Raw genomic sequence first — 13,607 nt, forward strand, 5'->3', positions numbered from 1 at the left:
CCAGTAAAACTGGGATCTTAACTTTTTTGAAGTGCTTTAGACAGCAGATGTAGAGTTCTTCACGCTGTTTCCAAGTCCTTTTCCACCTGAGTTCCCCCAACACATACAGGCCCAGATAATTTTCCACTGGCCAAGAGTTGAGCTGACCATGACATGTGGCAGTTCTGTGAACCCATTTGAAAAGGTGGCCATCAGGATGAGAAGGTAACCTCTCCCTCTCCCGAGCACTCTCATGTCTGGTACACACCTTTACAAAGGGCAGCAGAACAGGCAGCCCTTCCTTCTCATCTTTTCCAAGGTTCATGTAGCAGAAAACTGGCTGCCTGTGTGCGCCATGTGGGCCATGGTTAGACTATACCCTGCTTACAAAAATAAAACTGACATCAAAAACTTTGGTTTTGCTCTTTACAATTTCTGCTAGCACTGGCTGACAAGATGGGTTTGTTAATTTATAAAAACTCTGCTTATGAAACTTGGAACTGGAAAAAAATGGTTTCTTTCTAGGTCTCGTTTTGAAAGGCTTGTCAAAGAGCCTACTTGCTTTTCCTCGTTAGACATTAGCATTGGTTTCCAGAATATTTCTCTGTAGATTGTTCTTATTAGGTTTTAGAAAGAGGGAAGGTCTTTTGAGGTATCCACATGGTGAAAGCAGCATTCAGGTGGGTCGTTTCTAAACTCTAACTCTTGGCCACTAGATGCCCTCAATTTACTGTATCAGAACGCAGCAATTGACACTGGTGAGCCAGATTCTCATTTAAAAAAACAACAGAAGAGATCAGAATTCAATGATACCAGTCTACTGTATTTGACAGACTAGCTCCTACACTAATTCACCTACAGAAGCAACATCAAAAAGCAGGCACGAAACCTGTCAAGTGTCCCATTTCTGAAGTGGAATAAGGAGTCATATACTTACTGAATCAGAAAGCTGACTTTCCAGATGCTCTCAGTCCAGACTGCATTTTATAGCAGATGGGAAAATCAGCTTTCTGATCTACCTCTTAGAACTCGCAATGGGTACCAAGGTAGGTTTCCAAGCGGATGATTTTCCCCCTCTGATGAGTTGCTTGTTTGCCCTGCCAGCAACCTCCCCTGAGCGCATCAGCGGTGTTTCTACATTTAGCAATCATTTTGTTCACATTAAATAGCTGACATGATAACATTAACTTCCACTCTGGACATAGAAAGGGAGAGCTATGATGGGGGGTGGGAGGTGTGTGCGTGAAACAGACTTCTGTTTTGGAAAGAACCATTACTTCTTTGCCCGAGACTGAAATGTTCGCGGATAGCTGAGATAACATTTTTTCAGGTTTTCTAGAGAGATTTTGTCAACTGAACCATGAAGGACATTTTCAGGTCTAGAGAACACGGCGTAAAGAGCGCCTTGCTGTTTGCTTGATGAAACATTTGATGTCGCAGCGTGATTTTGGGCTGCAGGGCATCAATGCTTTGTCTGGTCACTCTGAGTCCTGATGGTCAGAGTCCACTTAATCACATATGCCCTTCCTATACCTGTTTCCTAGGAAGAAATACCAAATTTCTTTAAATTCCAAATTTCCTTCTTTAGTTCAGTTCTCCTTGTAGTCCCCAAAAAGAGTATGAAAAGGAATTGCAGGCGTTTTTGTCTTTCCTGTGTCGGTGCTATACAAAAGTTTGCATCTCCTTAATTACCTGCTACCGACACCACCCCCACGTGACAGCAAAGTGATCACAACTTTCCACTTAATACGGGGCCTCTGCTCAGGCAATAAATGGGCCCATCCTTACCCTGAGGAGTCCATCGTGGATGCAGGCATGGGGACAAGCAAAGTGTGAAGAGAAAGAAAGTTCACTTGACTGCAATGGGGACTATTAATATAATCTCAGGTTAAACTGCAAAGATACCACCTCAGAAACCTTCACATTTGATTAGTCTGCAGCTCAGTTAAGACAAAACTCCTTTTTTCCCCACAGATGGGGGCAAACATGACAGGTTTTTAATCCCCCCCGCCAAACATACACTCAAGTCGCCCATCTCTCCTTCTCACGCTCTAAGGTTTTCAAAAGTGACCTTTTAGGTTGCACTTGTGTGTGTGTGTGTGTGGTATGCGGGCCTCTCGCTGTTGTGGCCTCTCCTGTTGTGGAGCACAGGCTCCAGACGCGCAGGCTCAGCGGCCATGGCTCATGGGCCCAGCCGCTCCGCGGCATGTGGGATCTTCCCGGACCGGGACATGAACCCGTGTCCCCTGCATCGGCAGGCGGACTCTCAACCACTGTGCCACCAGGGAAGCCCTAGGTTGCACTTTAAGAGGTACATTCCTGACTTCTGCAAAGATTAGCATGAAACTCTCACAGCTGCCCAGTCTGTATTACCGATCAACAACTGTTTGTTCCACATGACTAACAACTAAAATAAAACGTTCATTGCTAGGCCATTCTTTAAGGTTCCAAATAGGGTCCACTGCAAGTTCTAGACTGGAGGCTCTCAACCCTAGCTGTGTATTAGAATCCTTGAGGATCTAGAACAAAGCATGGCAGCCAGGCCCCACCCCAAACCTACTGAATCTGAATCTCTGAGGGTAGGGCCCTAGCATCAATAGTTTTAAAAACTGGCCAGGTAATCCTAATGTGCAGCCAGGGTTGAGAACCTGTGCTCTAGAGCATTCGACTACTGAACTGTCATCCCCCTACCCAGAACAAGCATGTTTATAAGATGACTAGGGATTACTCTCTCAGGGGAACTTTCTTCAGCTGGATGCACCATTACTTAGCAGTTTCGATCTGATTTCTGCCAGACTGGCAACAGACACTCAGCCTTGAGTGAGGTGATTTCAGGCCTACTTTTTTGCCACTCAGCACAGGCATGATGCTTCTGAGGGGTGGAAGCATGTTGATGAGTGGACTCACTTCCCATGACCCCTGGTAAGGTCAGGATTAATCTCCACATCTTGCAAACCAAAATTAGGACGACAGGTCAGTGATTCACTCTGATCCACTGAATAAAAAATCCAACCACATAATTACAAACCTAGCTAACTTTTAGCCTTAGCAAATCTCCATTTACTTATATTTAAGTAGGTTAGAATAAAATGTTTGCAGTGAAGAGGACAAAGCCCATGGATGACCATAAAATCAAAATGGACTTTAGTGTAGATACGAAGGAAAGAGGGGAATAAAAATGATTCAATTATATTATATTGAACCATATGAAATTGCCCTATTTTTTTTAAATGGTTGAATGTCAGCAATTTCATCTGGCTTAACCTAATAATAAAATTTTCCTGGTTTGCATAAATTATCAATTCAAAAACAAAGTATCAAGTAATGTCTTATTTAAAAATTAACCATTAAAAATGCGAGTCAAGAAGATTAAATGACTGACTTCATTATGGGTGTCCTAGACTGAACTGGGTCACTATTTTGTCTGCCATAATAAGAAAAATGCCCACATTTTATGAAAGCATTTTTTAGAAATTGGGTTTTCAAATATACTAGCACTGAAGCATAGAGACATGGGGAGAATCTCAAACTTGGTTTCCAAGAGTTCTCTCAGTATTTCACCTACTGCAGGTGCGGGCAGGTGGAACAGCTCATCCACAAAGAACCCAAGCTAAAAACCTAAATTTTAAAGCACACTTACACATTAAGCTGGTGCAAGGCTCCCCAGATACCAAGAAAATGGCCCTTCTCTACATGGCATTCAATGTCAAGACATCTGGATTCTTAATCTGTCTATAGTAGACAGAACCTTCCATCAAGGTGAATAATGCTGAACTTTTCATTGACTTGCCTCTGATTCCCCACGTGGCCACTGAAATCTCATGTATTTATTAGCTCAAAGTTTGGAATTCTACTCAGTCGTAAGAATACTATCTTGTATTTTCTTTGCAGTTAGTTTTGTTTGCAGTGAGATTTCTTCCCTCCGAATACTAGCTTGTTCCCTCTTAGGCTTCTTACTGCCTTCTCTTCCCTAGATAAAATTGCACCCCACAAATTGTGGTGTTATTTCTAAATCCAGAATAGAACCCAGTCCTATTAATCGTTTTCCAGGCAGCCAGCTCATATGGGAGCCTTCAAGAACTGACTGATTTTTGCAGTGATATCACCATCAGTTTCTAAACAGTTTCTCCTGTCCTCAGATTAATTAAAAACAACAGTATAACACTATTTTGCCTTTGGTTTCAAACATTTCAGTAACTTCTTCTTTATGGAGATTTCCAGAGAAGGAATTGGAATTCGTTCCCCCATGTTGAAATGTTCATGGACATATTTTCCAACCTTCAGTCTAGAGGAAACACAGGTAGCCAAAAAGGGCAGGAATCCTGATAGGAGGGTGCAGTCACGCAGCCTCGCTGCTGGAGCCTCCACTCAAATTGCTTTTTCATGTTTTCTGGCCCGTTTAACACCAGCTTCTCACAATCCTTGGAGGTCCAATCTCCACTGCCTTCCTTCACGGTCTTTTTCTAGCCTGTTCCCCCCCCTTGCTATTCCTACAACCAGCTAGACCTGCATCTCTGTGTCTGGATACGAAGCCTCTCCTGGGAAGAACCCCCAGGAGTTCTTCAACCTGCCACATCTTGTTCAGATCTGCAGGTGAGTGAATGAAGAGAGCATTAAAGCATGCTATTAGTTTGTTTGTTTGTTTAACTCTGAACAGCGCACTACTATGTGAACAAAGTGGGAATAGGTCTGCATTTGTCTTAATTTAGAGACACTTTAGCCCCACTAGCTGCGTCTTGGGTTAAATTTTAAATGTGAAGATATCTTCAGACCCCAATAAAATAGAAGTGTTTAGTTCCATTCAGTCAAGGCCCCACGTCAAGCTCGCAGCCATCCTCACCCCGCCAGTGGGCCTACCCCGTCACTCAGGGCTCAGGGCGGGGAGTCACGCGTTATCCTCCAGGGGAAACACCAGGCGGGTGCCCCGGCTGGAAACCTTCTGCTCTCCCATTCCCAGGTCTCGTTCCAGCACCTCCTCGGCGCTCGTGGGGGCTGCGTGGGAGCTTGAGGAGCCGTTCGCAGTCACTGTGCTGTCCCCGTAGGTCAAGGTGAGGTCGCCCTCGGTCAGGATGAAATCAGAGTCTTCCTCTCTCAGCGGCTCTTGGTTCTGAAACGTGCAACAAACACCACGAACATCAACAACAAATGGAAGACCACTATTTTCCTGGGCTGAAGCCAACCCCAACCTCAGCTCCTCATCTGAAAAGAGGGATCATAAAACTTGCCTGCCTTGAGCCTTTAGCATGGTAACTGGATGCAAACTGTAGAGTGCTAGTCAATGTAAGGCTGTTGCTGAACCAGCACTTCAAACACCAGAAAGCAGTTCTGATTTTAAATGCCTGACAGCTTGGGGACAAAAAGTGACAAAAGGGAAGAAAGGGAGATCAGCTCCAATTTTCGGCTTCCCAACCCACAAAGGTAGGAAGGAGTAAGGTCCCTGGGCAAACCTACAAATAGGTTTCAGGTCCTCTCTTCTTTGGGAAGGTCTTCCAGGGGTGGAGGCGGCCTCCTGCCCTGTACAAACCACCGTAAACCCACCTGGTTTACAGTTGAACTACTCTTTGTCCTAGTCAGCAATTCAGGGAAGAGGATAAGCCATAATTAGGAGTTCCTTCCTGTCCCCACAGAAACACCCTGATGGGAAGGAAGCCCTCAGGTGGATGAAGCAAGGGACGGAGAGGGAGGGGACGTTTTCTCGAGCATCTATTATACGTCTGCCAGGAACGTCACAGAAGGTCTCATTTGATCCTCACCCCTTCCCTACGAAGGGCACAAACACTCGGGTCACAGAGAAGAAAACCTGAGAGAACCCATGGAATTTGCCTGTGGCTGTCCAGCTGCTTGGAAGCAGAGTTAGGATTTATGCTGTCCCTAGACTGGTTCTACCCACATAAAAAATGTGAAAAATCACCCCGTCGGGAAGAGGACTGGTGGGGCATCTCATGCTAGGCAGCGGTGGTAGCAGAACAGACAAGGCTGAGCAAAGCAGGCTAAGTGGCAGCCACTTGAAACTATGAGACTACGGGGAGAGTGTCAGGAAGCAGCGTAAAGTCAGGCACAACCTTTCACCCTCCGATGGTTTAACAAGCAAAGCAAGGGGCCCCCGCTGCACGGCCGTCAAAAACGGGGAGCTTCTTCCTTGAATGGCAAACATATGCTTCCAAGCCGCTCCACGTAAACCGTTCTTTCTCTCCTACTTCCCATCTCCCTTCAAAGTGCATTTGCGGTCCTTCAGCCTCGTGTATGGTGTGGGATGCTGAGCCTACCTCCCTGACAGCCATGTGGCCCCCACTCAGTCTCGCTGCCCGAGTTTGGGGTAGATTCTCCCATGTCCGGGCTGGGGATCCCCATCTACGTGAGAAGCCACTGAAGAGCAGTGACCTCCTGCTCTTCCTGGCGCCCTTGCTTGCGCTGCTGACCTCTTAGGAGGTGCTAGATCAACGCCTGTTAAATGCACTGACCTAGGGAGGACCCGTGGGTTCTGGCCCATCTCTGGGCACGTAAGAGTGACAAGCACATGCTTGTTTTCTGCGTTGTTTCTCAGTGACGTCGGCTTCTCCACTCTCCACAGTGTGACTCCACTTAATCAGGGCTCCGACTTTTTTAACAGGCAAGCACGCAAGTCCTCTTGCTTGCTGCCTCCATCCCTCACCGGAATGAGGCAGGGAGCAAACGTACAGTTCAATTAACAGCCTTGACTCGGGCAGAGCATAATTCTAAAGCTCAGTCCAAACTCCCCAATTTCCTCCTCCCCATTAGTAGTTCTGAAAGTCCTGAAACTCCATCTGCTCCATGATGGTTTTCTTAACAACAGATGACATCATGTTCCCTGTTTTAGCACGTTCCATTTCTCCTGTTCATACATGTGCTAAGTAATGTTTTTGTTCATCTCTGTCAAAATCTCTCTCCCAGGGCTCCTTAGCTCCCAATGTTCAGGAGAAGACTCTCCTGGCACGTATTTTGCTGTTTCGAGGTTAGGAGCCACACGGGGACACAGAGGAATACAGAACAACTGCATGTGCGGGGAATTCTGCAAATGGAGCCAAGTCCCTCCTTCCCCAGCAGCACAGAGGAACCCCCAGATGGAAGCTCCGCCGTGGCCCACTCTGACCCCTCGCAGTGGGAAGCAGGGCCACAATTCACTGACAGGAGAAAACAAGACTGGATATTGTCCCATTCCATGATGAAACTCACAAGCCCAGACAAATAGTACCCCAGGAAAGGTCACTCAGAAACAAGGACGTAGTAAAACCCAGTGGAGAGGGATTTCCAGATGGAAGCTTAAGGAATGTTCTACGCTGACGACAAAACTATCCCACACCCTTGAATTCCAGATGACAGGATTGACAAAAGTTTTGTTCAGCTGAAGGTTTGTGTAATTACATAACTAGCTGTCCAGTGAGGGCTGCTATGGAAATGGAGAGAAATAACCCTGCAAACACCTGCAAGCAAGAGTGTCGTGGGAATGTGTGCATTTAAATAGCCACAGATCATTTTCGTTAGGTGGAAGAACACTGTTTTCTAGGCGGTTCTCAAACCTAAATTTCATTTACAGTTAGTGGAAATGAGGAATAACGAACATCTTCCATATCTCCCAAAGAATCCTGGTGAAGTATAAAACGCCCTCCAGGTGATGGGAGGGCCCACCCAAAAGTGTGTCAAACAGCCCAGAGAATGGCTCATCTGATGCCCTCACCCGGCACTAGACTCCACATGGATCCCCCTCCATTCTCTCACCTCTGGCTTCCTCAGTTAAACTTCCAAAGACTCTCTGCTCTCACTCTCTCAGCAGCAGGCCTCTCTGTGTCTGGAGGTGGCTGGGACCCCAGTCAGGACCCCAGCCCAAGGCAGTAACGGCAGAATAGAGGGTGGTTCTTGCCTGTAGCCCAAGTCACCGCATCTTGGGTTGGCTGTGGGGAGTCCACAGCCCAAACATTACCCCAGGAAGCAAACCTTGGGCAGGCTCTGGAAGTGGTCAGGGGAGCACTTTCAATTTAAGTCCCTGGAAGTATACTGAGTTTATGCTGAGTTCAAAGTAGGCCAGATACCCCTAACTGTTGTGTGAGGAATAGTTGGTAAGCTTCCGATTAGGTAAGGTTTTTATAAAGTTTTCATAGTGGGTTAGTTACTTTACTATTACAGAGACATGAAAAGTGGCCCTTGTAAAACCTAAGTAAGAAGGAAGGCTTTAGAAATTGGTTAAAGGAGACTAGAGCTAGAAGGCAAAGAAACACGTAAGCCCAGTGAAACAAAATCAAACAGTGTAATCAGTTGGAGCTTCTTTAGCGGGAGAAGTGAGGATGCCGAGTCACTACCCTTTGTTTCTGATGATAAAACACATCCAAATGGCCCACACTGTCACTTTACACAGAGGTCCAAACTGAGCAAACTATTGAGCATTCAAAATAAGACAGATTTATTAAATAAAATGGGATGGGAAATTATAAAAGTAACTTTTTAATCTATTCGTCTGTATCCTTCCAACATAAAAGGAAAGGTAATTAGCATTATTACCTAGGCTCATATTCCACTAAAAACTCACCATAAGCATTAAAAATCACTTTACAAAACCGGGAGCAGTTCTAAGGAAATGGTGTTCTTGGCATCTGACCCATTTTTTGTAATTTAAAAACAGTTTATCAGAGGTGGCACGGGAATTCCATTTGTATATGGGGAGGGGCTGGGGAGGCTGGAAGCCTCAACTATCTTTAAGAGAAGGAGACATTGATGCTGTTCTCTGTCACGTTTGATAGAAATTCAAAGCAAAGGCCATAGCAGAACTGCAGTGTTACCATAGCAACCTGGCCATGCTGTACTTACGTCGTACACCTGGGGACTGGTCAGACATCGAGCGAGCAAGCCACACCAGGCTGGGAGAGTGGTGGTTAATGGGGGGCCACTGTGTGTGAGGATGGGCTTCAAGTAACTTTAAAAAGAGAATTAAGGAAAAGTGCCTGCAAAGAAAACACACACCCAACAAAATGTGTTTAGAAATCCCAAAGAGTAAATCATCTGGCATTCTACCCCCAAAAAGCCTCTTTTCCCCCATTTTACCAGTACAATACAGAAAGTACCTATAGTCTGCAACAGTCTGAATCCAAGATTAAACTATGCCCCAACAGTCTTAAATGTTACCTGTTAACTTTCAGGTTGGCGGTTCCTCATTTTCAGTTAAAAAGAATATCTGATTAATTAGAACACCCTTCTGCCTTCTTTGTTATGCTGAATGAGAATTTTGGTTTTGATCAGCCTTCCAGCTTTTGACACACAACCAGCTCATGTTTTGGAAACAGGAAATCGTGTAGCGGGAGTGGAGATGTTACAGCCCCTGGGTCCCCTCCCCCCAGAGGTCACATGGTGGAAAAGTTCGAGGTGGACAGGACCTGAAGGACTTGGCAAAAGGCAAAACGGTTTCACGAAGGTCACTCAGACCTCAACCTCCCACCTTCCCATACAGGACTACTCTTCCCTCTACCTGCTGCCTGTCTCCCAGACTCTCCAGCACAGTTTCTCCACCTCGACACTAGTGGCATTGTGGGCCAGATCACCCTTTGTCGTAGGGGGCTGTCCTGCGTTGTAGGATGCCTAGCAGCATCTCTGGCCTCTGCCCACTAGAGTACCCCCAACACTTCCCTCAGGTGTGACAACAAAAATGTCTCCTGACATGGCCCAGTGTCCCCTGAGAAGCAAACCTGCCCTCAATTGAGCCCCCTGTTCTAACATGAAGGTCAACTGTTCTGTGGAGACCGGCTCAGGGTTTGCCAATCTACGGATATTTGTGCTGGCAAATGTGCAGCCCTGTGTCACATTACGATGGAGCTGGGACCATTTCTGATACCCAGAGCCAAAGCAATGTGGAAAAGGTGGAGACCTACAGGGCCACCTCAAATGCAGGAAAGGCCAAGAGACTTTAAAGGCAGGTGAGAAGGAGTCACAGCTGTCTGTACCCAAGCTGATGACTGCTCTGAGCACCATCACTTCCTGTCTTCATTCAGAGCAGCATGAGAGAGAAAAGGCTTCTCTACAGGAGGAGATGGAAGGGTGAACACTGGGTAAAATTCTGACTGGGAATTACTCATCAAAGGAGGATGTGCGGGCTCTGCTGGGACTCTATAAGCAGAACAAGCCCACTCTGACTGCTGTCCTCATTCCTAGAAACAGCCCCTACAGGCCTATCAGTTTCCTTGTGTCTTCAGCTCAGAAGCTGACAGCAGCTGGATTTGCAGAATGACTAATACAAAAGAGTTCCGGTGAACCCAGAGGCTACCTTTTAGTTCCCTGTCTTGGGCAGTTCAAAGACAAGCTCGCTCTTCCCAAATACAGAAGGCCCTCTAACAACTTCTTTAAAAGAGAAAAAATATTTACAGATAGATTTTAAATATTCAGATTGTTGGAAGGGCAAAATTGAAATATCAAGCCTCCCTCCCACCCAGTCTTTCTGGTAATTTACCATTACAACTTTATAGAATACAGTTTTTTTCACCTATTTCCTGATTTATAAACTGTAGTCAGCTTTTAGCTCCCTCTTATGAAGGATGGTAAATTTAATTCATTTACATTCCTGCCTCTTTTCAAGTTTTTTCCTTTCTAATTTTTATTTATAATTAATTTTATACTGTAGATATATAACATTTGCATTCTGTAACTAATAAGCAAATATCTGCTTTGTCTATGGATTGAGCCTAATGTTAAAGACCAATAAGCAGCACTTGTAATAATGTAATTTATGAATATTATGCACTGTAACCAAGCAGAGTGGTTGGAATACTATTAAAGGAAATGTAATACAATGTCATTTAAACTTTGTTAGAAAAGAACATTTGAGTATCTTGCAAAAAAAAAAAGATCTTTTAATTTCTTTTTGATCTTGTTCACTTCTGGGTTATAACAAATCACTGTCCCCTTAGTTGGATTTTGTTTTGTTTAATCCTTATGTTATTTTCCCCCCTTCTTATAGAGTCTGCATGGTGCTAAACTTTCTGAATTCTTGCATGTCTGAAAGCCACCCTCCTTTCTTTTGCTCTTTTTTTTTTTGCGGAGCACAGGCTCCGGACACATAGGCTCAGCAGCCATGGCTCACGGGCCCAGCCACTCCGCGGCACGTGGGATCCTCCCAGACCGGGGCACGAACCCGCGCCGCCTCCATCGGCAGGTGGACTCGCAACCACTGCGCCACCAGGGAAGCCCTGCTCATTTCTGATTAACAGTTTGGGTATAGAATTCTAAGCTCAGAAAAATTTTTTTCATCCTAGGACTTTCATTTTGTTGATGGTTTCCTTTGCTTTGCAGAAATTTTTTAGTTTGATGTAAAAAATTTTACACGTGTTTATTTTTGCTTTTGTTGCCTGCGCTTTTGGTGTCAAACACAACAACAACAACAAAAAATCAGGGCCAAGACCAATGTCAAGGAGCTTTTCCCCTCTGTTTTCATCTAGGGGTTTTATGGTTTCAGGTCTTACATTTAAGTTTTTAATCCATTTTGAGTTGATTTTTATGAGTGGTATAAGATGAGGTCCAGTTTCATTCTTTTGCATGTGGCTGTCCAGTTTTCCTAACACCATTTATTAAAGAGACTTCCCTTTCCCCATTGTGTTTCCTTGGCATGTTGGTCTTGACTCTATATGCAAGGGTTTATTTCTGGACTTCTTATTCTGTTCCTTTGATCTGTGTGTCTGTTTTTATGCCAATGCCATACTTTTTTGATTACAGTACCTTTGTAATATAATTTGAAATCAGGAAGTGTGATGCCTCCACCTCTGTTCTTTTCCCTCAAGATGGCTTTAGCTATTTAGGTTCTTTCGTGGTTCCATATAAATTTTAGGATGGTTCTTCTTTTTCTGTGAAAAATACCATCAGAGTTTTGATAGAGATTGTACTGAACCTGTAGGTCGCTTTCGGCAGTGTGGACATTTTAACAATATTAATTCTTCCAATCCATGAACACAGGTATCTTTCCGTTTACTTGTGTCTTTTTCAATTTCTTTTGTCAATGTTCTTTAATTTTCAGTATATAGATCTTCACTCCTTGGTTAAATTTATTCCTAAGTATTTTATTGTGTTTTTTTTTTGCTTTTTTTTTTTTTTTGCAGTACACGGGTCTCTCACTTTTGTGGCCTCTCCCGTTGCAGAGCACAGGCTCCGGACGCACAGGCTCAGCGGCCATGGCTCACGGGCCCAGCTGCTCTGCGGCATGTGGGATCTTCCCGGATCGGGGCATGAACCCGTGTCCCCTGCATCGGCAGGAGGACTCTCAACCACTGCACCACCAGGGAAGCCGTATTTTATTGTTTTTGATGCTACTGTAATGGATTTGTTTTCTTAATTTCTTTTTTGGGTAGTTCATTGTTAGTATATAGAAATGCAACTGATTTTTGTATGCTGATATTATCTCCTGTAACTTTAGTGATTTAGTTTAAAAGCTTCAAGCAATTTCTTGGTAGAATCTTTAGGGTTTTCTATACGTGAGATCATGTCATCTGCAGAGACAATTTTACTTCTACCTTTCTGATTTGTATGCCTTTTATTTCTTTTTCTTGCCTAACTGCTCTGGTTAGGATTTCCAGTACTGTGTTGAATAGACGTGGCAAGAGTGTACACCCTTGCCTTGCTCCAGATCTGACAGGAAAAGCTTTCAGCTTTTCACCATTGAGTATCATGTTAGCTGTGGGTTTGTCATATGTGGCATTTATTATGTTGAGGTACATTCCATCTATACCTAATTTGTTGAGAGTTTTTATCACAAAAGAATGCTGGATTTTGTCAAATGCTTTTTCTGCATCTATTGAGATGATCACATGATTTTTATTTTGTTACTGTGGTGTTCACATTGATTATGTGGCATCCCCCAGGGATAAATCCCACTTGATTATGATGTCTGATCCTTTTAATGTGCTACAGAATTCAGATTTTTAGTATTTTGTTGAAGATTTTTACATCTATGTTCACCAGGGATACTGGCTTGTAATTTTCTTTTCTTGTAGTGTCCTTGGTGGGCTTTAATATCAGGGCCATGCTGGCCTCAAAAAATGAATTTGGGAGTATTCCCCCATCTTCAATTTTTTGGAAGAGTTTGAGAAGGGTTAATTCTTTCTTTCTTTTTTCTTTTTTTTGGCTGCACTGCACGGCTTGTGGGATCTTAGTTCCCCCACCAGGGATTGAACCTGGGCCCTCGGCAGTGAGAGCCCAGAGTCCTAACCACTGGACCTCCAGGGAATTCCCGGATTAATTCTTCTTTAAATGGTTGGTAGAATTCACCAGAGAAGCCATATAGTCCTGGGCTTTTCTTTGCTGTGAGGTTTTTAATTACTAATTCAATGTCCTTGCTTGTATTGGTCTGTTCAGATTTTCTATTTCTTCACGATCCAGTCTTGGTAAGTTGCATGTTTCTAGGAATTTATCCATTTCTTTTAGGTTATACAATTTTTGGTGAATAATTGTTCAGAGTAGTCTCTTAGCCTATATATTTCTGTGGTATTAGTTGTAATGTCTCCTCTTTCATTTGATGTTATTTATTTGAGTCTTCTCTTTTTCTTAGTCTAACTAAACGCTTATCAATTTTGTTCATCTTTTCAAAAAACCAACTCTTAGTTTCGTTGATCTTTTCTATTGTTTTCTGAGTCTCTATTTTA

At 44.1% G+C, this 13,607-nt stretch overlaps 1 protein-coding gene across 3 annotated transcripts in view; it reads right to left on the bottom strand.

Moving 5' to 3' along the window:
- The window catches only part of SLC9A7 (solute carrier family 9 member A7), a 151,612-nt gene that overhangs the window by 3,796 nt on the left and 134,209 nt on the right, over positions 1-13,607 (bottom strand). The window contains exons 16-17 of one of the 3 annotated variants that reach the window (XM_027091376.1): positions 8,800-8,905; positions 4,837-5,086 (exon numbers count right to left, since the gene is read on the bottom strand). In XM_027091376.1, the coding sequence (XP_026947177.1) occupies positions 4,865-5,086; positions 8,800-8,905 (328 nt within the window). In that variant the 3' untranslated portion in view covers positions 4,837-4,864. Of the gene's footprint in view, positions 1-2,820; positions 5,087-8,799; positions 8,906-13,607 lie in introns of those variants that run through there. The other 2 variants (XM_027091379.1, XM_027091380.1) reach the window with 2 other exon arrangements.

The sequence above is a fragment of the Aethalodelphis obliquidens genome, unplaced genomic scaffold (assembly GCF_003676395.1).
Source record: "Aethalodelphis obliquidens isolate GAN/ISIS:26980383/991018 unplaced genomic scaffold, ASM367639v1 scaffold71, whole genome shotgun sequence".
Lineage (NCBI taxonomy): Eukaryota > Metazoa > Chordata > Mammalia > Artiodactyla > Delphinidae > Aethalodelphis > Aethalodelphis obliquidens.